We start from the raw sequence: 21807 nt of genomic DNA on the forward strand, positions 1-21807 counted from the left end.
AACCAGCCTGAAAAACACGGTGATGCTAGAGGAACTCAGCAGGCCAGGTAGCATCCGTGGAGAAAAGCAGGCGGTCAATGTTTCGGGTCAGGACCCTTCTTCAGGACTCCCCTCCATGGACTCTGTCTACACTTCCCGCTGCCTCGCTGAAGCAGCAGCATAATCAAAGACCCCACCCACCCCGGACATTCTCTCTTCTTCCCCCTCCCATCGGGCAGAAGATACAAAAGCCTGAAAGTACGTACCACCAGGCTCAAGGACAGCTTCTATCCCACTGTTATAAGACGATTGAATGGTCCCCTAGTACAATAAGATAGACTCTTGACCTCACGATCTACCTTGTTATGACCTTGCATCTTATTGTCTACCTGCACTGTATTTTCTCAGTAGCTGTGACACTTTACTCTGCATTCTGTTATTGTTTTACCCTGTACTACCTCAATGCACTGTGTAATGAATTGATCTGTATGAACGGTATGCAAGACAAGTTTTTCACTGTACCTCAGTACATGTGACAATAATAAACCAAATTACCAGAGACCCAGGACATGGGATGTTGCCCTTTTGCCCTACCCTCCATTAGTCAACAACGGTATATCTCAGAGTCTGTTGTAGGAGGAGCCCAATACACCACTTCATGAGATCAAGGCTGATCTTCACCACAGCTCCACTTCCCTCCCTCAGCTTCACATTCTTGCCCAACAAAACCTTCCAATACCCCCGAGGAGGGGGAGGTCCAATAACTGGCCAAACCAAGTGCAACTCACTTTCCTTTGTGAAAGATCTTCACGTGGTCACTTGGGTAGATGAGCTGTCCATTTTTGTACCACTTTCCAGGTAAATTGGGTAACGACAATTCGCATTGAAGCACAGCCTGGGTGCCGGCTTGGACTACCTGGTCTGTTAGATTCTGCAGGATCTTGAGGGGTCTCACTAGGAAGAAGGAGTCAACGTCAGCCATCTTGCACAGTACATAATTGCGACTCATTTCTAAACAGCTGGGCTCCGTTTATTGGAGAGAACTGTGGTAGTCGGTCATGCTAAGACAATGTGCCTGGTTAAGTCAGGACTCAGAAATCAGACACACTTGATGTGGACCTGGAGTCATCACTGGCCCAGAACTAGCAGGACAGCAGTGATCTCTCCTCAGGAACCAGTGGCACTTTACTGACAGGCTCCCATAGCTGGGAGGTTTCCTCAAAGTAGCTCTCCTCTCCAGAACACTGCACAAACCCTGCTTACCTGCGACTTCTGGCACATTTTGGTCACCGAGGGGGTGCGGATGGGCCAGGATTGGTGGCTTTGACCAGTGATTGAACTTGAAAACCCGTGACAAGATCTGACCGTAGGATATCGGTGTGTTCCTGGCTGTTAAATCAATCACTTTCAGGAAGGGAGCCATTTCTGGCAAGGTTAATGTTTATCACTCAACCTCCAGCCGCCCTGGAGAGGGTTGTGGTGGGCTGTCGCATTCTGCTTCCCACAAGTGAGCGGCATGCTAGACAGTCCCAGGAGTAATTAACAGAAGCAAAGAAAACATGAGCTGCAGTAGGTCACTCAGCCCTGTTCCTCCACCCGTTATAACCATAGCTGATCCTCTACCTCAATACCACATGGCCACTCCCTGGTGACACAGGTAGACAGGGTGGTGACGAACACATTTGACATACTGGCCTTCATTGGTCAGGGCACTGAGTATACAAGTTGGGTCATCACGTTGCAACTGCACAGGGCATTGGTGAGATCACACTGTGTGCAGTTCTGGTCGCCCGGCTATAGGAAAGATGTCATTAAGTTGGGAAGTCTGTGGGATATATTTGCAAGGATGTTGCCAGGACCGGAGGGCTTGAGTTATAAGGAGAGGCTGGATAGGCTGGGACTTTTCCCTTGAGCACAGGAGGCTGAGGGATGACCTTCTGGAGGTTTATAAAATCATGAAGAGTATAGACAATGTGAATGACCGCAGTCTTCTCCCCACTACTGGGGAGTCTAAAACTGGTGGACACAGGTTTATGGTGAGAGGGGAGATCTAAAAGGGACCTGAGGGGCAAGTTGATCACACTTGGTGGTGGGTGTGTGGAACAAGCTGCCAGAGGTGGGTACAATTAAAATGTTTAAAAGACATCTGGACAGGTCTATGGATAGGAAACATTTACAGGGATATGGACCAAACGTGGGCAAATGGGAACAGCTCGAAGAGACATGTTGGTCAGCATGCTGGGCCGAAGGGCCTGTTTCCATGCTGTATAACTCTGTGACACTTCTGCCTACTGGAGGATACCTGCTTTTATTGGTCTACACACAGAATACAAGTGTAGGGGAAAAAAATCAGCCATGATTGAATGGCGGAGCAGACCCAATGCGCCAAATAGGATAATTCTGTTCCTATATCTTATGGTCTTATAGTATGGTCTCACTGGGACTAGGGCAGCACAGCACAGCAAGAGCACTGGCTACAGTTTCTGGTCACCACACTGCAAGAAGAATGCGGTGGCACTGGAGAGGGTGTGGAGGGCTGGAGAACGGGAGAGATGAGGAGAGACTCTGTGGTCTGTGGTTGTTTCTCTTTAGAATGGGGAGATGGAATGGTGGTGTCCAACACTAGGAGACTCCTGGACAGGGTGAAGATGAAGGAAATCAATTAAGAGAATGTAGAATGGAAGAAAATGTTGCATTTAATCCAGATGTTTTAGCCTGGACACTTTGAGAAGTCAGGCTTTGCTCCTGTGTCCCTGGAGGAAGTGGATTTAAGCAGGATAGCCATCATTTGTTTGACAGACTCACAATGGACCAAATTAACTCATGCAAACACCATGACGTTCCATGATTCCCAGTCTCCCTGCAGGTTTGGTTGCTCAGCTCGCATTTGAAACCTTTCCCTGGGAAGGTGATACCTACTCTCGACTTTTAGCTCTGCTGTGGACTGTCCCCCTGTGGTTTTCACGGAATATGTTCCCGAATCTGCCTTGGATGCTTCTGGGATGATAAGCCAGTGCTTTGTTCCCTCTGTCCTAAAGCGGTGCTTGGACGAAACGCCAAGCTCAACTCCATTCTTGTACCTGAAGAGAAAGACCAAAGGCCGATGAGGTCAGTAAACCAGTTACTGCATTTCCAAAATACACACACAAGGTGTATTAATGAGAAGGTTCTTCCAGATGCTCACAGAGCTTGAGAGGTGTAGAGCACAGGGAGACTCCATTCACCCCCCCCCCCCGTTTCTGTCCTGACCCTCTGAAGCAGGGGTCCATAGCCCAAAGGAAGGCTCGCCAGTGTCTTTACTTTCTTAGAAGGTTAAGGAGGTTGAGCATGTCACTGAACACTCGAACAAACTTCTACAGGTGTACTGTTGAAAGTGTCCTGACTGGTTGCATCATGGTTTGGTACAGCAATTCAAATGCACAGGATCTTAAGAAGCTGGATAGAGCAGTGGACTCTGCCCAATACATCATGGGCACATCCCTCCCCACCATCGGGAGTATCTACAGGAGGCGCTGCCTCAAGAAGGCAACATCCATCATCAAAGATCCCCACCATCCGGGCCGTGCCATCTTCTCACAGCTTGCATAGGGCAGGAGGTACAGAAGCCTGAAGTTCCACACCATCAGCTCCAGGAACAGCTGCTTCCCTTCAACCATTCGGTTCTTGAAGCAACTGGGACAACCCCAATCACTACCTCAGTATAGCAACACTGGGACCACTTTGATCACTTTGCACTAAAATAGACTTTGTGCTTTTTTTTGCTCTAATTGTGTTCTTTCTTGTAAAAATTGTATTTAGTTTATGTTTAATTTATGTTTCTCTTGTGAATGCTGCTTATCTGATGTTCTGTGCCTGTGATGCTGCTGCAAGTAAGTTTTTCATTGCACCTGTGCACACATGGACTTGTGCAGATGACAATAAACTTGACTTTGATTTTCCCACCAATTTTTCCTCGCTGATCAGCATCCCCTCCACCACTGACACACAGCGGCTGCAGTGTATACCACCTACACAACTTACTTGCCCAGTCTACCGTGACAGTACCTCCCAAACCTACTAAGGAAAGGGAAGAAGGAGACAGGGATACTGACACCCCAACATTCCCTCCCAGTCACATGTCATCCTGACTTGGAAACATATCGCCAGTCGTTCATTGCCACAGGGTCTAAATCCTTTGACACTCACCAACTTTTATCAATGTATCATAGAAAGCATCCTATCTGGTTGCATCACGGCTTGGTATGGCAATTGCACTGCCTGGGACTGCAAGAAACTGTAGAGAGTTGTGGACACAGCCCAGCACATCACGGAAACCAGCCTCCCCTCCATGGACTCTGCCTACACTTCTTGCTGCCTTGGTGAAGCAGACAACATAATCAAAGACCCCACCCACTCTAGACATTCTCTCTTCTCCCCTCTCCCATTAGGCAGAAGATACAGGAGCCTGAGGGCACATACCACCAGGCTGAAGGACAGCTTCTATCCCACTGTTATAAGACAATTGAACGGTTCCCTAGTACACTAAGATGAACTCTTGACCTCACAATCTATGATAAGATGATCTATGATAAGATAACCAATATCAGTATCAGGCACCCACCACTCTGTGTAAAAAACTTGCCTCATATAAATCTCAAAAGTTTCCCCCTCTCACCTTAAACTTATGCCCTCCAGTATTTGACATTTCCACCCTGGGAGAAGGCTCTGACTGTCTACCTTAGGGCAGGCACAGTAGCGTAGCGGTTAGTGTAATGCTTTTACAGCACCAGTGACCCGGGTTCGATTCCAGCCGGCCACTGTCTGTAAGGAGTTTGTACGTTTTCCCCATGTCCGCGTGGGTTTCCTCCGGGTGCTCTGGTTTCCTTCCACATTCCAAAGACGTACGGGTTAGGAAGTTGTGGGCATGAAGCATGGTGACACTTGCGGGCTGCCCCAGAACACTCTACGCAAAAAGATGTATTTCACTGTGTGTTTTGATGTACATGTGACTAATAAAGATCTTATCTTATCTTATATCATCTCTCTTATCTTATCTGTGCCCCTCAGGGTTTGGCCAATCCTGTTTAAAGTATCTCAGAATCAGGTTTATTGTCACTGACATATGTCGTGAAATGTGTTGTTTTGCGGCAGCCGTACAGTGCAGGACATAAAGACAGAAAAATGACTATTGTTGAAGTCCCTCCTGTTTTTGATCTGATAGGAGCGGGCTCACATACCATTTCACCTGTGCATTCTCTTCTGACACTTCACATTCCAGTTCCACTCTTTCCCCGACCAGCTCATTCATATCCTCCAGCTCTCGAGTGATTAGGATGGGAGCCTCTGCAAGGACACAGGACAGTGGGTGAGGATCAGAGGCTCAGAGGCATTCAGTGCTCAGCCTGCTCCTACCCCCGAGTCTCATCGTTCACATTCATCTCTGATCCCCCTGTAGCGACAGGACTTCAGACCCACATCGGTAAGTATCTGGTTCTGACTCAGCCACGATTTTGGTGAGATACTCAGTGCCCTCGGTGATATAACCAAGAATCAGGTGACCCCCAATGCTTGTTGATGGAGCAGCACAGTGGTGCAGCTGGTAAAGCCGCTGCCTCACAGCTCCAGTGTCCAAGGTTCAATCCTGACCTCCAGTGCTGTCTGTGTGTGTGTGGAGTTTGCATGTTCTCCCTGGGACCCGGTGGGTTTCCCCCGGGTGCTCCAGATTCCTCCCACATCCCAAAGACGTGCAGGTCGGTGGGTTAATTGGCTGCTGTAAATTGCCCCCAGTGTGTAGGTGAGGGGTAGAATCTGGGGGGAGTTGATAGGATTGTGAGGAGAATGAAATGGGATTAGGTTGATGGTCGGGGCAGACTAGGTGTGCTGAAGGGCCTGTTTCAGTACTGAATGACTATAACTGGAGCTTGAATTTGTTCTTCTAAGTTTTTTTTCATTTAGTTTGGAGGAGTTTCATTGTCTTTATTTGTGTTCAGCCGAACAAGTATTATCTTGAACTTGTGTTAACCTTGTAACCTCATTGTGACACTTGTGTACATTGGTGGGTGACATAGCGGTTAAGTTACTGACCAGTATCCAGAAATCTGGACTAACCTTACCACAGCACCCGGAAATTAAATTATCCACAATTTTAAAAAAAGCCAGTGTTAGTTATGGTGGTGATGAACGAAATCACCATAATGTTATTAAAAACCCGTCTGGTTCCCGAACACCTTTCAGCGAAGAAGGTTTATTACCATCCTCATCCAGACCAGCCTTCTGTAACTCCGGACCCACCAATAAGATTGGCCTCTGATTGACACCCTAATTAAAGATGGGCAACCTTACTCTGCTCTCCATGTTGAGAGAGGGTCTAGATGGGCTGAATGGCCTCTATGGCCTAAGGGGAAGTCAGATATGCCCTTGGGGGGCAGAGGGAGATGCTCATGGAGTGAGATGAGGTGGGGAGGTGGAGGTAGATTTGGGCGTGGATCTGTTGGACAGTTTCTCTGTGAACAGGAGGGCAGCGTCAACTTACAGAGGAGGTTTTGGAAGGTGCTCACCTTTAACGAACAATTCTGTTGTACACTTCTCCTCCCCAGCCGAGACCTGGTATGCTGCATCATCTGCCTTGGTACAATTCTTTATCGTCAACATACGTAACGTCCCCTTGTGTTCAAAGATATACCTGTTCAAGATGACAAAGGGAAGCTTCATTAGATGCAGCCTCAGCAGTTCAGTCTGGCACAAGTTTGACCGGAACTGTCCACATCTGATTTCCCAATTCCACCACTGTCCCCGATCATCGTTTGCTCCTCCAGTGCCCATATCAAGGCCATTCTTTCCCACCCCAACACGACCACCCTTCCTCAGCACGACAGAAACCATCATCTCATTCATGTTGTGGCCGCTAGAAAATAGATGCAAGAGTAGGCCACTCGGCCCCTCAAGCCTGCCCTGCCATTTAATATGGCTGATCTATGCTGGCCTCAGTTCCTATCCTGTACCAATTCCCCATAACCCTCAACTTGATCTTTCAAATATTTATCCATCTCCACCTAGTGTAATGGTTAGCACAACACTATTACAGCGCCAGTGACCCGGGTTCAATTCCGGTCACAGTCTGTAAGGAGTTTGTACATTCTCCCCGTGTGTCTGCATGGGTTTCCTCCGGGTGCTCCAGTTTCCTCCCACATTCCAAAGATGTACGGGTTAGGAAGTTGTGGGCGTGCTATGTTGGCGCTGGAAGCGTGGTGACACTTGTGGGCTGCCCCCAGAACACTCTACGCAAAAGATGCATTTCACTGTGTGTTTCGATGTACATCTGACTAATAAAGATATCTTATCTTATCTTATGATCCGGCTCCACCACCCAGCAGGAGCAGAGAATTCCAGGGATTCACCTCCTTCAGAGAATTTTTATGCACCTCAGTTTTAAATGACCAGCTTCTTACCTTCTATGTTCCCTAGTTTGTGGAAACATCTCAACATCTACCCTTAGGATTTAATACACACAGGCACACCCCTCCCCACCATCGGGAGTATCTACAGGAGATGCTGCCTCAAGAAAGCAACATCCATCATCAAAGATCCCCACCGTCTGGGCCAGAATCAGGATCAGAATCAGGTTGATTATCACTGACTTAGATGAGGTGAAATTTGTTGTTATGCAGTACAGTGCAAATACATAAATTTACTATAAATTACAAAAACAAATAAGTAGTGCGAAAAAAAAGGAATAACGAGGTAGTTTTCATGGTTTCGTGGACCATTCAGAAATCTGATGGCGGAGGGGAAGAAGCTGTTCCTGAATCGTTGATGCCATCTTCTTGCAGCTCCCACCGGGCAGGAGGTACAGAAGCCTGAAGTCCCACACCACCAGGTTCAGGAACAGCAGAACCATTGGGTTCTTGAACCAACCTGCACAACCCTAATCACTACCTCAGTATAGAAACACTGTGACCACTTTACACTACAATGGACTTTTTTTGTTCTAGTTGTGTTCTTTCTTGTATAATTTATGTTTTTCTTGTGAATGCTGTTTACCTGATGCTCTGTGCCTGTGATGCTGCTGCGGGTAAGTTTTTCATTGCACCTGTGCGCACATGGACTTGTGCAGATGACAATAAACTTGACTTTGACTTTGAATAACATCCCAGTCATTCTTTCAAATTCCAGGGAACACAGACCCAAACTGCTTAGCCTTTCTTCATAGAACATCTCTTAAGGTGGCCACCAGCCTCTCAGATAACTTAATGTGACCGAAAGGGTGCTGTCTCTCTCTTCGACTGCTGTGGTTCATGTGGTTATCCCGTTGGCTCAATATCCACCAATCTCTTATGCAGTGATCATGTATGGACAGTGACATGTTCAGAGCAGGGTGGTGTATCGTGTGAATGAGAACCTGGAGCCGGAGGGAGTGCAGCCTCAAGGGAAGGTGGGATAAGATAGGGTTATTTCATAGAACAAAACACAGAACAGTCCAGCAGTGGACAGGCCATTCAGCCCATGATGTTGTTCCGATCTTGATGCCAATTTATACTAAATGCCCTCCTCCTGTGTATCATCCATCTCCCTCCATTCCCTTCATATTCATGTGTCTATCGAAAAGCCTCTTAAACTCCACCAAACTGCATGTAACCCACTCCAGGCACCTACCCCTCTCTGCGTAAAAAATTGCCCCTTATGTCGCCTTTAAACTTTTCCCCTCTAACCTTAAAAGCATATCCTGTGGTGTTTGACATTTCCACCCTGGGGAACAGACTCTGACTCTATCTATGCCTCTCGTAATTTAAAAACCTCTATCAGGTCTCCCCTCAGCCTTCGATGCTCTAGGGAGTCAAACTCAAATTTGTCCAACCTCTCCTTGTAGCTCATACTCTCTAATCCAAGTAACATCCTGGTGAACCTCTTCTGCATCCTCTCCACAGTCTCCACATCCTTCCTGTAATGTGGCATTCCATGGAATCTATTTCATGGAAAGCTGAGAGGAGACTTTATAAAATTAAGAGGCCTGGATGGAATAAATGGGAATAGCCTGAGGTCATAATACAGTACATTCACTCCATCAGGGCTGATGTTATAATTTCAGTCCACTTAACTAATAAATAAAAAGTTTAAGGCAAACACTTACTTTGGACCAGGGCGGATTTCTTGCCCATTGCGATACCATTTCAGGTCCACGGTTGGATCTGCCAAATCCACCACAAACCTTATCTTTTCGCCCTTCTCCACCTGATAGGCAGGATCCAGAATCTTTGCAAAAGCTTTGTGCACAACAGGAAGGAAATGTGAGTAAGAGAACAATGTGAAGCAAAGCCAACTTTTACATGTTACTTTACTGAAGATTTGAAAGCGTTTGTAAATAGGGGATCTGACTGATCTAAAGGATTGGAGCACTGGACAATATTTTGGGTGCCCCGTTTTAGAAGTTTTGTCTGTACACACTCTTCATTCATTTTCAAGGCCCTGCAGATAGGTGACACCATTGGCTGGGTTCTGAGAAGATTCAGCTCCATTGTCCTCAGGCAACCATTAGCCACATGTCCACAGGGTTAAAATCAACACCAATATTTCCATTTATCAATGAGAGATATTCGCCAGTTTATAGCACTAAGTGCAATATAACGTTGTACTCTGATTCTGGAATTCAGATCTCTTTAAGTCAACAGGACTGAGTTTCAGATGCAGAGTACAATGTACTACTGTACTGCACACAAGAGAGAGGAAGTTTTACATCAGTGCATTTGTCACTCCTGATTCTCTGAATGAGTGGTTGTGTTACAAGACACTGCCAGACATTCCGAGAGAAGGAATTCTCCTGTATCGACAGTTAGGGTGAAAAAGCAATTTACCATAACATTAGGAGAGCTCAGCCATCAGTTCTTGGGGGAGAGACTGGAGAAGTGGAGATAGTCTTCCTTACCACAGAGGAGGTTAAGAGGAGATTTAATGGTTTACAGAAGTTTTGATGGAGAGTTCGCAGTGACAGGAGGATCAGTATCCAAAGGACACAAATGTAGGATAATCGGCAAAAGAAGCAAGAGGCAGATGAGGAGAGGGTTTCTTTTTTAAATAGATGCAGCAAGTTGCTGTGATCTGGACGTGCTTCCCTAAAGGACAATGGAAACAGATTCTACAGAAACTTTCTGAAGAGAATTCTACAAATAGTTGACGGCAACAGTGCCAGGGCTGTGGGGAGAGGGCAGGGGGACGGGACAAAGTAGGCAGGTCCTTCAGGAAGCTCAGCAGAGGTAGGGAGCAAGTTTCTTGGTGCAATGATAGAAAAATAGGGGGCGATGTGGGAGGGAAGGGTTAGATAGATCTTAGAGCAGGATAAAATGTCGGCACAACATTGTGGGCCGAAGGGCCTGTACTGTGCTGTAGTGTTCTATGTTCTATGTTCTATGTTCTATGATTTATTCGCAGTGACCCACAGTCAATGGAGAAGGGAAGCAGTCTCCGCGTCCTTTTGTCTTTCAAGGTACTTGCCAGCACTTTTTTTCTCTTCTCGCTTTATCCTCTTCAAGCGCCTCAGCAGACCCCTCAGGTCAGTGATGCCATGTTCAAATGCAATCTTCTCGTACTCGTGTGGCTGGGCGTTCTTCAGCAGCTCCCACACATCAAAGTCAGGCTCCGTGCTTTCTTCCTTAATTTCCCTGGCGATGAAGACAAGGGATTCAGTTCCACCTTGCACGCTTCTCCCCCCCCCCACAGCCCTCTGCACTCCTCCACTTCTACCCCCTTCCAGCATTCCCAGATTTTATCTTCCTGCTTCTGGTGCCAGGACTTAAGCCACTGGTATCCAAAGCTCTTGAATTCCCCACCTCCCTCCTCCCCAAACTGCCCCTTCCTCCTTTAAGATGCTCCTTGACCAAGTCCACTTCTCCTGTCTCCTGATGTGGCCCGGTGACAGGTCCTGCTTGATAACACCCTTGTCAGGGAGTCATAGAGCCATACAGCATGGAAACAGGCCCTTCAGCCCAACTGGTCCATGCTAACCAAGATGTCCACCTAAGCTGGTACCATTTGTCCGTGTTTGACCCATATCCCTCTAAACCTTTTCTATCCATGTACCTGTCCAAGTGCCTTTTAAATGTTGTTATTGTACCTGCCTCAACCACTTCCTCTGGCAACTTGTTCCATATACTCACTACCCTCTGTGTGAAGAAGTTGCCCCTTGGGTTCCTATTATATCTCTCCCCTCTCACCTTAAACCCATGCCCTCTAGTTCTTGATTCTCTAACCCTGGGAAAATGTCTAAGTGCATTCACCCTATCTATGCCCTTCATGATTTTATATACAGTACATCTATACTGGAAGGAATAAAGTCCCAGCCTGCCCAATCTCTCCCTATAAGCCAATCCCTCGAGTCCTGGCAACATCCTTGTAAATATTTTCTGCACTCTTTTCAGCTCAATAGGATATTTCCTATAGCTGAGCAACCAAAACTGAACACAATAGTCCAAGTACCCCCTCACCAACGTCATTAATATCTTACCTGTGCTTCAATAATCCACTGAAATCAAGTTCCCCTGCATCATCCTGACCATCGCCTCCACTTTTAACAAAGAGAGAAAAAGAAAAAGACGTTCAAGCTGCTAGGAATCTAGTCAATAAGAAACTGTAAAAGAAATAGAACATTCACTCAGAGCAAGGCTGAAGAGAAACCAACTCATTTAAGTTCATCCAATTGCACTTGAAAGAGATTTGTCTCCAATATTAGCTCAACCACCAGAATTCTTAAAATTTCACACAATGCAAAGGGAGTGATGTTGAATCTTTACCCAAGACAAAACTAAAACAACATATGTATGTAGATATAAATCTAAGTTCAATTCTGAGGCAGTCTAGTTGATTTCCTAATTTGGTAATACATAACCGTCGTCAATCCACGTTCAAAATCTGCCTTCAACTTTTAATATTCAGCTGTTTTCAATAAATTTTCAAAACAAAAGTAATAAATTATACTTTACTGCCTGCTCAAACCTCATCAGCACTACACTCCAACGCCACATGTTGTACCTGTTAAAATTTTTGAGAATTAATACTGTCACATGCATTTACAGAGGTACAAGACATCATAATCCTACAAGCCTCGTGATTCATGGAGTTCCATGATGCCCATGTATTCCTGGACTTGAAACAGCTGTAAGGTCCAATTGTTTCTGCTCCAAACTGAGAAAATGGCTAACAAGCAAGCAGGTCAAAAGGGAAAGGAGGCTTGGTGGTGACTGGAGCAGCAGTTCACTACCAAGTACTGTAGTAGCAGTCTCTCAGACTCCACTCCATCACTGCCAACTGCTCTGCCCAGGACCGCAAGAAACTGCAGAGAGTTGTGGACACAGCCCAGCGCGTCACAGAAACCAGCTTCCCCTCCATGGACTCTGTCTCCACTTCCCGCTGCCTTGGGAAAGCAACCAACATAATCAAGGACCCCTCCCACCCCGATCACCTTCCATCAGGCAGAAGATACAAAAGCTTGAGAACACATACCACCAGACTCAAGGATGGCTTCTATCCTGCTGTTTTAAGACTCTTGAACAGACCTCTTATACGCTAAAGATGAACTCTTGATCTCTCAGTCTACCTTGTCATGGCCCTTGCACCTTATATTGTCTTCCTGTGCTGCACTTTCTCTGCATTCCGTTATTGTTTTCCTTTTGTAGCACCTCAATGCACTGATGTACGGAATGGTCTGACTGGACGGCACACAAAGTTTTTCACTGTATCTCGGTACTTGTGACAATAATAAACCAATTACAAATGCTTTTTGTTTTCCCCACCTCTCTTTCTGTGCAAGTTAAAACTTGTTTTCTGACTTTTCCTAGTTCTGATAAAATGACCTCTGCTTCTCTCTCTAAACGTTTATATTCTAGCAATCGAATGACCAGTACTGATGACAAGACTGCAAGTTGCACCATAGCAGTCAGAAAATTAAATTTAGTTAATTGCATTGAACCATTAGATCGTCAGAAGAAAATAACTGGCTCACAAATATCAAAGACCCCTCCCACCCCAGTTATTCCCTCTTCTCCCCTCTTCCATCGGGCAGAAGATACAAAAGCTTGAGGAACGTACCACCAGGCTCAAGGACAGCTTCGAACCTGTTATTATAAGACCTTTGAACGAACCTTTGTACGATAAAGATGAACTCTTGATCTCACAATCTACCTCGTCAATGCCCTAGCACCTTATTTGTCTGCCTGCACTGCAACGATAACACTATATTCTGCATTCTCTTATTGTTTTCCCTTTTGTACTACCCCGATGCACTGACGTATGGAATTATCTCTCTGGATGGCATGCAAAACAAAGTTTTTCACTGTATCTCAGTATATGGGACAATAGTTAACCAATTACCAGTATTCATCAGGGTAGGAAAGCAACCATCCTTGCCTTGAGTCTGCCCAGTATTTGACTCCAGACACCCCAAGCGGTTGCTCCTTAACTGCCCTCTGTAACAGCCCCACAAACCATTGAGGTCAGGGTAATTAGGGTTGCTGGCATTACCAATTAATTTATTAAAAACATGAGGGAGCCCCTGAACAACTTGGCCGGATTATGATGTGTTTGTATACAGACACTTATTACATCCCATTGGTAACTGTTATTCATCGCTGGCCGATGTAAAGACTCCACCCTCTTCCACGAAGATATCTAGACAAGAAAATACCTCCAAGCACTCAAGAGATGCAATCAAAAAACTGACCACAGCAAGCGGCTGTGTCCCGAGTGTTAGTTGGAGCATCGTGAGAGACCATAACGGTGAGAAGAAAATCATTGGATGTGATTGCACAAGTTTGAGCACAACTTTTACCATGAAACCTGGTACACAAGTCACATCTGTTTTCTCAGTTCTTCCTTACATCAGGAGGTATTGATGTGCAAGATCAGCATCTTGTCAATAAAGTGTAGAAGAGTACTCATAATTCAGTCATTATGGTACACAAACTTCAAAAAAAGAAAATTAGTAAGATTAGTTAACCGTCCAACATATTGACCAATAAAGATTCATGATCAGAAACTCACGGAGTGATTTCGCGGCTGAATCGCCTGTACCCAGACATGGTGCACCTGTGCTCAATGTTGCAGTCAATAAACAAAGTATGGTTAGTCACAAGACAGGCAATGAAACCTCGTCGCTTCAAGAGTCAAGTGTCAAGAGAATACGACTCCGCTCAAGGCAGTAGCCACTAATTTTTGGTTAATGTCATGAGATAACAAGGAAGTCATACATGGCAGCGGGGAGACCACGTTAAGCAGACAGGTCTCTTCATCACCAACCCAGGGAAAGACAAGACACAAGATGCTAATTAAACTGAAGATTACTTATAAGATTACTCTCCCACATCACCCACAGAAAGATACTAAGAGGGAAATAAGAGATTCTCTCCTTCCCTAAGAGTTACCAAAATATATAAGAATGAAAGAGTTCCTTACCTTACTGGCGCCGCCCTATGATTGAGACAAAAACAATAGATTTTCTTAGAGGTGAACTTGCAGGTCATGTCGATTAGCAAAGAAAAGCCAATCAGAAGCCCTTAAATGCCACCAGGCAACTGGGCAAGCAAGATTAACCAAGACCCATTCAATCACCCATGCATAAATCATGACCTACCAATCCACCAAGATCCATTATCCACCCACCAGTCACCCTTGGCCCACCCACTCATCACCCAATCACCCACCTGTCCATCAACCAACCTTGACCACTCATCCACTTCTCAAGACCCACCAGTGGACTTTGATCCATCCATCCACCAACCAATCAAAATTGAACCTTAACCCACCCATCAATCAACCATCCAAGACCCTCCCCAAGCAACAATCATAAATTCGCTGGATGCTTCCCTTGTTGCTTATCTTGTATCCAATCTGGTGTGACCATCATAGACGCAATTGCCTCTGTTCTCCTACTGAAGAGGTAGACATTTCCTTATAGCTCACTCCATCGTCTCACTGATTGGAACAGATTCTTCACTGATCTTTCATTTGGCCTTTTGGTAAACTTCCTGCTCTTCTGTTGAGATTCATATCAAAGTCGCCCAAAAAGTGGTCTTCAATTATCCTCCTTCCAAAGATGGGTACGAGATATCTGGATGCATCATGTGGGCTCAGAATACTGATCCCAAAAGTTTTCTACAAATGATAGGAAATCGACATCTTGGCCTCTAGATGTGGGATGTTCACTGAAGGTAATCTTCACAGTCAGATGTTCCAATACATGTCTACAGACTTCCATACAGATGTTCTTATTACTTCAGCGTTAAATAATTAGTGAATCCTCCAGCTCTGTAGACAGCAGTTCTGAGTTCCCATGAAGCAAGGCACTTGGTGTTTCTGACCTGGCTCCGCATCTTGGGTTTTGGCAGTTTGTGGTTCCTGTAGTGTCATTTTCTAGAAGCTCACACTTCTCAGCGCTCCCTCCTTATTTCAGGACTAAGTGCATTTCTTTGTGTTCCTGCACTATTTCACTCTGCTCCCTGGAGGAGCAGTAAGCTTTGCGCCTTTCTCAGTGACCACTCCTGCAGCTGGTCCAGACGACAAGAAGAATACCTCTCCATCTGACGTTTCACGATGCTGCTTCCTGCATCGTGTATCCTCTGCTCTTTGTGAAGAAGTGGGATTTTCTAGAGCCAGCGTTGACTAAAAGAGAAATCAGTAGGCATTCCTCACACAAAGAGTGGAGCAAGTTGGGAAAGAGCAGTTGATGCAGGCGGCCCATTGGAACTGTCAAGACTGAATGGGGCACTGAATGCTCTCCTCCTATACCTTGAAGATGGTGCATGGATGGTTGACTTTGCTCCTCTTTTTTACCAGTTACCACATGAAGAAGCCTCAATACCTCCTGTTTAGGCATCTAATCATCACCCTACGCACTGACCACACCACAACGTGGTGCAGCTCCTGTTTGAGTATTCGTAGGGGCTGCTCCTCAAGTTCTGGTTGCACTTCAGCCCCACTCCCCTGAGCTTTGGGCACCCTGCACAGAGGATGCGGGGAGGGGGAGGGTGGGGGGGTGTCAGTCAGGGGATCCCCTCGTTGGTCTGCTCCTGGTCCTGGACAAGGTTACCATTCACAGTTCCAGGCAGTGGATTCCGCCCGAGCCGACTGCCTGCTCCTCTTCCAAGGATACGTCCATGCCTGGAAGAGGGGGAGCTCTTGGTGTCTACTAGATTTCTGGGGGCCTTTCGGGATCAGTGGGCATCGCAGGGGCTGGAGTGCATCCCAGACTGGAATGGTCATTTTTAATTTGAGAACCACGTAAATATTCTGCTTAAAATTGTAAATATGTAAATAAACCTCGTTTATTAGAAAAAATGTAACATCTGCTTATCAATCAGCATGGCACTATACAAGACTCATAGACTGCATTAATGCTTAGTGGTCTTCACACAATTAACTCCTTAAAGAAAAGATCGTTACTCCATCTGAACATGCCTGAAAGATTCAAAGTGTGCGCCCACCAGGCTTGCAATAAAGGGGAGGTAACTGTTTCCAGTGAACCAGTAACAGGAAACACAGGTTCAAACCAAGAACCAGGAAGGAAATGAAAATTACTTTTCAGGAGCCAGTTGCTGGGACCTTGAATGTGCTGCCTGTTTAAAGAGGGACTTCCAAAAGTTAACTGGGTGCAGTAAAACTCCAATAATCCGACGATGTAGAACCCACGGTGGTTCTGCATCTGGTTCACCAGGGCGCTAGTTCCCACTCTCCCTCTCAGTCTCTGAGACCACAGTTCTCACTCTCTCTCCCACTCCCTGGGGCTACAGTCCCCACTCTCCCTCTCACTCCCTGGGGCCACAGTTCCCACTCACTCCCTGGGGCCTGTTTCCCACTCTCCCTCTCTGAGATCACAGTTCCCACTCTCCCTCTCACATCAGGGACCTGGTTGCTGTGCTCCTTTTAAACTTACCAGGTTCACTGGAAAATGCATTTTTGTACTGAGTTACATCTTGAAAATGAGGGGATTAAATGTGTGTTGGGTTATTAATAAAATAACATCTGACAGTTCAGAAAATCCATTTGTCCACCACCAGCAAAGCCCTGAGAGTGCAGATGAAGGGAGTTTTATTATCCTTTAATCACACAGTGTGTGTATCTGGCTCCCATCAAACTGAATGTCATGGGTGTATTTAAGGCTAATGAGAGGAAAGAGAAGGATATGTTAACGTATTGAGATGGAGGGATGGGAGAAGGCTGGTGCAGAGCAGAAACAGTACCAGGGAGCAGATGGGGGGAATGGCCGTGGCTGTCAATTCTATGAAAGAGGGTTGAATGCACTTCGGGGAATAAGGAGAGATTGGAATCTTGCTGAAGTGTTGTTGTAGTTACCTGCGTTTAAAGGCAGCTCGGATATCAATCTGCTGAACCTCTGGGACTTCTGAAAGCAAAAAAATACGAGTGAAATGCCAAAAGAATATCAGAAACAGGAGCAGGGGTCGGCCATCTGACCCGTCGAGCCTGCTCCGCCATTCAATAAGATCATGGCTGATGTGGACATGGGACTCCAAGTGTACAACACCTACTGCACTCATTATATCCTCAAAGAACTCCAGTAAGTTTGTCAAACAGGACCTGTCCTTCCTGAATCCATGCTGCATCTGCCTGGTGGAACCACTTCTATCCAGATGTCTCGCTATTTCTTCCTTAATGTTAGCTTCAAGCATTTTCCCGACTACAGATGTTAAGCTAACTGGCCTATAGTTACCTGCCTTTTGCCTACATCCTTTCATAAATTGTAAACATTTCTTTCATAATGGCAAGGAAAAGACCATTCACTCTTCGAGTCTGTGCTGACCACATGTGTCTGTCTAATCAATCCCAGCTGGTACACATTGGTAGGGAGAACAGGGAGGTCGCATTACTTGCAGGTCTAAGATGGGACAGAGGAACAAGGGATCACCCACACCAATCGTTAAAGGTTGCACCACAGGCTAACAGTGCCACAAAGTAGGATAATCCAAACTCCACAGTTTGATTCAAGAGGGATAGAATTGGAAAAGAGGGAAGCTATGCTAAACCTGTGTTCAATCTCACCCAGAGCATGGTGTACAGTCCTGATTGTCATTGTAAGCAGGATACACAGACACTGGGGAAGGGTTGGAGAACTTTTGTACGGATGATACCAGAAATGCAAGGGAATATATCTCAGGAAAGGATGAACAGGCTGGGTCTCTTGAGAAAAGAAAGCTGAGCGGGGGAGCCAGTGGAGGTCTATACAATGATGGAGTGGGAGCAGAGGGAATGTTTCCACATGGCAAAAGCAGAACAAGAGGTTGTCAGTAGAAGACAGTCAGAGAGAAATCCAACTGGGGATTCAGAAGGAACTCTTCACTTGTTCCAATGGGGAGTGGTTAGGCCAAGTGGTTTAGATGTTGCTAAGGGGAGTTTGACAAGCATAGGAGGGAGAAGAGAACACAGGGTCACGCTGATAGATTTACCACAGGAAAGATGGCAGGGGGCTTGAGTGAAGCATAGATGCCAGCATGGATTGGTTGGGCCAAATGGCCTGTTCCTGTGTGATAAATCCTATGTATATGACCTTATGTTCTTTCCCCATCGCCCTGAAAATCATTGTCCCCCAAGTGCATGTCGGACCCCCTCTTGAAAGCCCTGACTGACTGTTTCCAACACCTCTACAAGTAGTGAGTTGCAGATTGTAACCACTCTTGCTCTAGCTAACCAACATTTGATGGGGGATATTATCAAACAGCTTCTGAACATCAATGTGGACCACATGTACTGCACTCTCTTCTTCAACCTTCTATGCTGCCTCATCAAAAAACTTGCTTTTAACAAGTTGGTGCAGAGGCCAGTGCAGTGCGGTGATTTAGGTGTGTTCACCACAAACCCAATATCCAATGGCACATGGATGGTAAAGCACCACGAACCGCTTCGGGTCAGCGCGATGCAACACCGGAGCCCACCCCAGGGCAAAGTGGTCTCAGAGCAACTCAACTCAACTCTGGTCTAAGACCCGTGCCACTCTCTGAGCTGTTTAGGTTAATTCCACTCACAGAGTTCATAGAGTTATACAGCACGGAAACAGGCCCTTTAGCCCAACTGGTCCATGCTGACCAAGATGCCCCATCCAAGCTTGTCCCATTTGCTGGCATTTGGCCCAAAACCTTCTAAACCTTTCCAATCCACGTACCTGTCCAACTGTCTTTTAAAAGTTGTTGTTCTACTTGCCTCAACCTCTTCTGGAAGCTCATTCCACATGAATACCATACTTTGAGTAAGACAGTTGACTCTCAAATTCCTATTTAATCTTTCCCCTCTCAGCTTAAACCTATGCCCTCTAGTTCTTGATTCCCCAACCTGGGAAAAGACTGAATGCATTCACCCTATTTATACCCCTCATGATTTTTTATACACCTCTATAACATCACCTCTCAGTCTCCTACACTCCAAGGAATAAAGACCAGCCTGTCCAACCTCTCCCCATAACTCAGTCGCTCAAGTCCTGGCAACATCCTCGTAAATCTTTTCTGCACTCTTTCCAGTTTAATGACATTTTTCCAATAAATGACTTGGATGAAGAAGTGGGTGGATGGGTTAGTAAGTTTGCGGATGACACGAAGGTTGAAGGGGTTGTGGATGGTGTAGAAGGTTGTCGTAGGTTACAACAGGACATAGACAGGATGCAGAGCTGGGCAGAGAAGTGACAGATGGAGTTCAATCCAAAAAGTGTGAAAGGATACACTTTGGAAGATGGAGTCCAAGGTCAATGGCAGGATTCTTAGGAGTGTGGAGGAACAGAGGGATCTTGGGGTCCAAGTCCATAGATCCCTCAAAGTTGCCGTGCAAGTTGATAGGGTGGTTAAGAAGGCTTATGGGTGTGCTGGCCTTCATTAGTCAGGGGATTGAGTTCAAGAACTGTGAGGTAATGTTGCAGCTCTATAGAACTCTGGTTAGACCACACTTGGAGTATTGTGTTCAGTTCTGGTCACCTCATTAAAGGAAGGATGTGGAAACTTTAGAGAGGGTGCAGAGGAGATTTACCAGGATGCTGCCTGGATTAGAGAACATGTCTTGTGAGGAAAGGTTGAGCGAGCTAAAGCTTTTCTCTTTAGAGCAATGCAGGATGAGAGGCGACTTGATGGAAATGTATAAGATTATGAGGGCCATAAACAGAGTGGACTTTTCCCCAGGGCGGCAATGGCCAATATCAGTTTAAGGTCAGGGGAGGAAAGTGTAGGAAGATGTCAGAGGTAGATCTTTTACAGAAAGAGTGGTGGGTGCATGGAACGCACTACCGGGTGTGGTGGTAGAGACAGATACAATAGGGACATTTACAAGACTTAGATAGGCACATGGAAGTAGGAAAAATGGAGGATTATGGGCTGTGTAGGAGGGAAGGGTTAGATTGATCATAGGGTAGGTTTATATAGGTCGGCACAACATCATGCCACAAAGTCTGAGGGATAACTTTATTTTGCAGAGTGTGGGTTTTGTTTTGCAGAGAGTTCTTTTTTTTTTTGCATGTATACATTTTCTTTTTTTTAAAGAAAAGGGGGGGGGAGAAAGAGAGAAATTATATAGATTTATATGATTCTGTATTCTATGGCACAACAACCAAAACTGAACACAGTACTCCAAGTGCAGACTCACCAGTGTGCTGTACAACCACACCATGACCTCCCAACTTTTATACTCAATGCCCTGACTGATGAAGGCCAGGGCATTGAGTATAAAGCCTTCTTCACCAGCCTGTCTACCTGTGACTCCACTTTCAGTGAACCATGTATCTGTACTCCCAAGTTCCCTCCATTCTGCAACGCTCCCCAGGGCACTGCCGTTCACTGTGAAAGTCCTACTTGGATTTGACTTTGCAACACCTCACATTTATCTGAATTAAACTCCATTTGCCATTCCTTGGCCCACTTGAATTTCACTGCCTGACTACTCAATTCCTGGCATTCTCTCACACCTGTGCCTTCCTGAAATTGTTAGCAGCAAAGAAAACTTAAGAAGTATAAAATTACAGGTTGTCTCCCACAGTCCAACGTGTTTTGAATCTGTGGTGCAGATCTATACTAACTAACTAATTTTAACTAAGATCTAAACTTAACAAAGATCTGTACTAACCTGCAGCTAACTAACCTACCAGTACAACTTTTGCAATCCCAGCCAAGAGCTACTCTGACTTAACAGAAACTTTGGGTTATGAACAGTTCTTGGAACCTTTATGTAACCCCGGGGAGTGTCCAAAAGAACAGTGTTAAAAAGCACAGCTCTCCTGCTCAGAAGATGACCAGGAGCAATTTTTGTGGTCTGTGTTTTCTGTGATCTGGCGCCAGTCGGGTCCCAAGGCTGCTGGACTAAAGAGTTTCAACCTGTAGTTGGAAGATTCACCAAAATGTTCCTCACCTATGACTTCCAGGTCAAAAGTACAACTGTCAAACTTGTCCTTCCAGGTCACCTCACAGCGATAGTTTCCGGCATAGTTTTCCTTCGCTTTGATGATTTGCATTTCAAAAGTGTGAATCTGCAATAAAAAAGGAATGATTTTTGTACCACAAGGCTGTGAGAGGTCAGCTCTCAGTGGGAGGTGAAGCACAGCGTGCAGGTTAAAGTGGCTCACAGTTGGGCTTGCTCCTGGTGCCTCCAGAAATGAAAGATTTTGTTGACCATTGGGGTAAGTTTCCGCTCAGTTGTGTTAGCTTCCTTGGAAGCACTCAGCCAGTCGATGGAAAGTGAAATAAGTCAAAGACCCTTCGCCAGAACTGGTAAATGGGAAACAATATCTCTGTTTCTCTCTCCACAGATGCTGCCTGACCCGCTGGGCAGTACTTTCTGTTTTTATTTCAGAATTCATGCAATCTTATTTGATTTTCCTTTGAAATA

At 45.8% G+C, this 21807-nt stretch overlaps 1 protein-coding gene across 1 annotated transcript in view; it reads right to left on the reverse strand.

The window, feature by feature from the left end:
• mybpc1 (myosin binding protein C1) overlaps window positions 1-21807 on the reverse strand; it is a 77262-nt gene that overhangs the window by 37751 nt on the left and 17704 nt on the right. The window contains exons 5-13 of the mRNA XM_052029789.1: window positions 21331-21448; window positions 17290-17338; window positions 11453-11512; window positions 10444-10610; window positions 9086-9218; window positions 6516-6640; window positions 5196-5301; window positions 2899-3059; window positions 768-933 (exon numbers count right to left, since the gene is read on the reverse strand). Of these exons, the coding sequence (XP_051885749.1) occupies window positions 768-933; window positions 2899-3059; window positions 5196-5301; window positions 6516-6640; window positions 9086-9218; window positions 10444-10610; window positions 11453-11512; window positions 17290-17338; window positions 21331-21448 (1085 nt within the window). The remainder of the gene's footprint in view (window positions 1-767; window positions 934-2898; window positions 3060-5195; window positions 5302-6515; window positions 6641-9085; window positions 9219-10443; window positions 10611-11452; window positions 11513-17289; window positions 17339-21330; window positions 21449-21807) is intronic.

Source organism: Pristis pectinata, chromosome 15 (assembly GCF_009764475.1).
Source record: "Pristis pectinata isolate sPriPec2 chromosome 15, sPriPec2.1.pri, whole genome shotgun sequence".
Classification (NCBI taxonomy): domain Eukaryota; kingdom Metazoa; phylum Chordata; class Chondrichthyes; order Rhinopristiformes; family Pristidae; genus Pristis; species Pristis pectinata.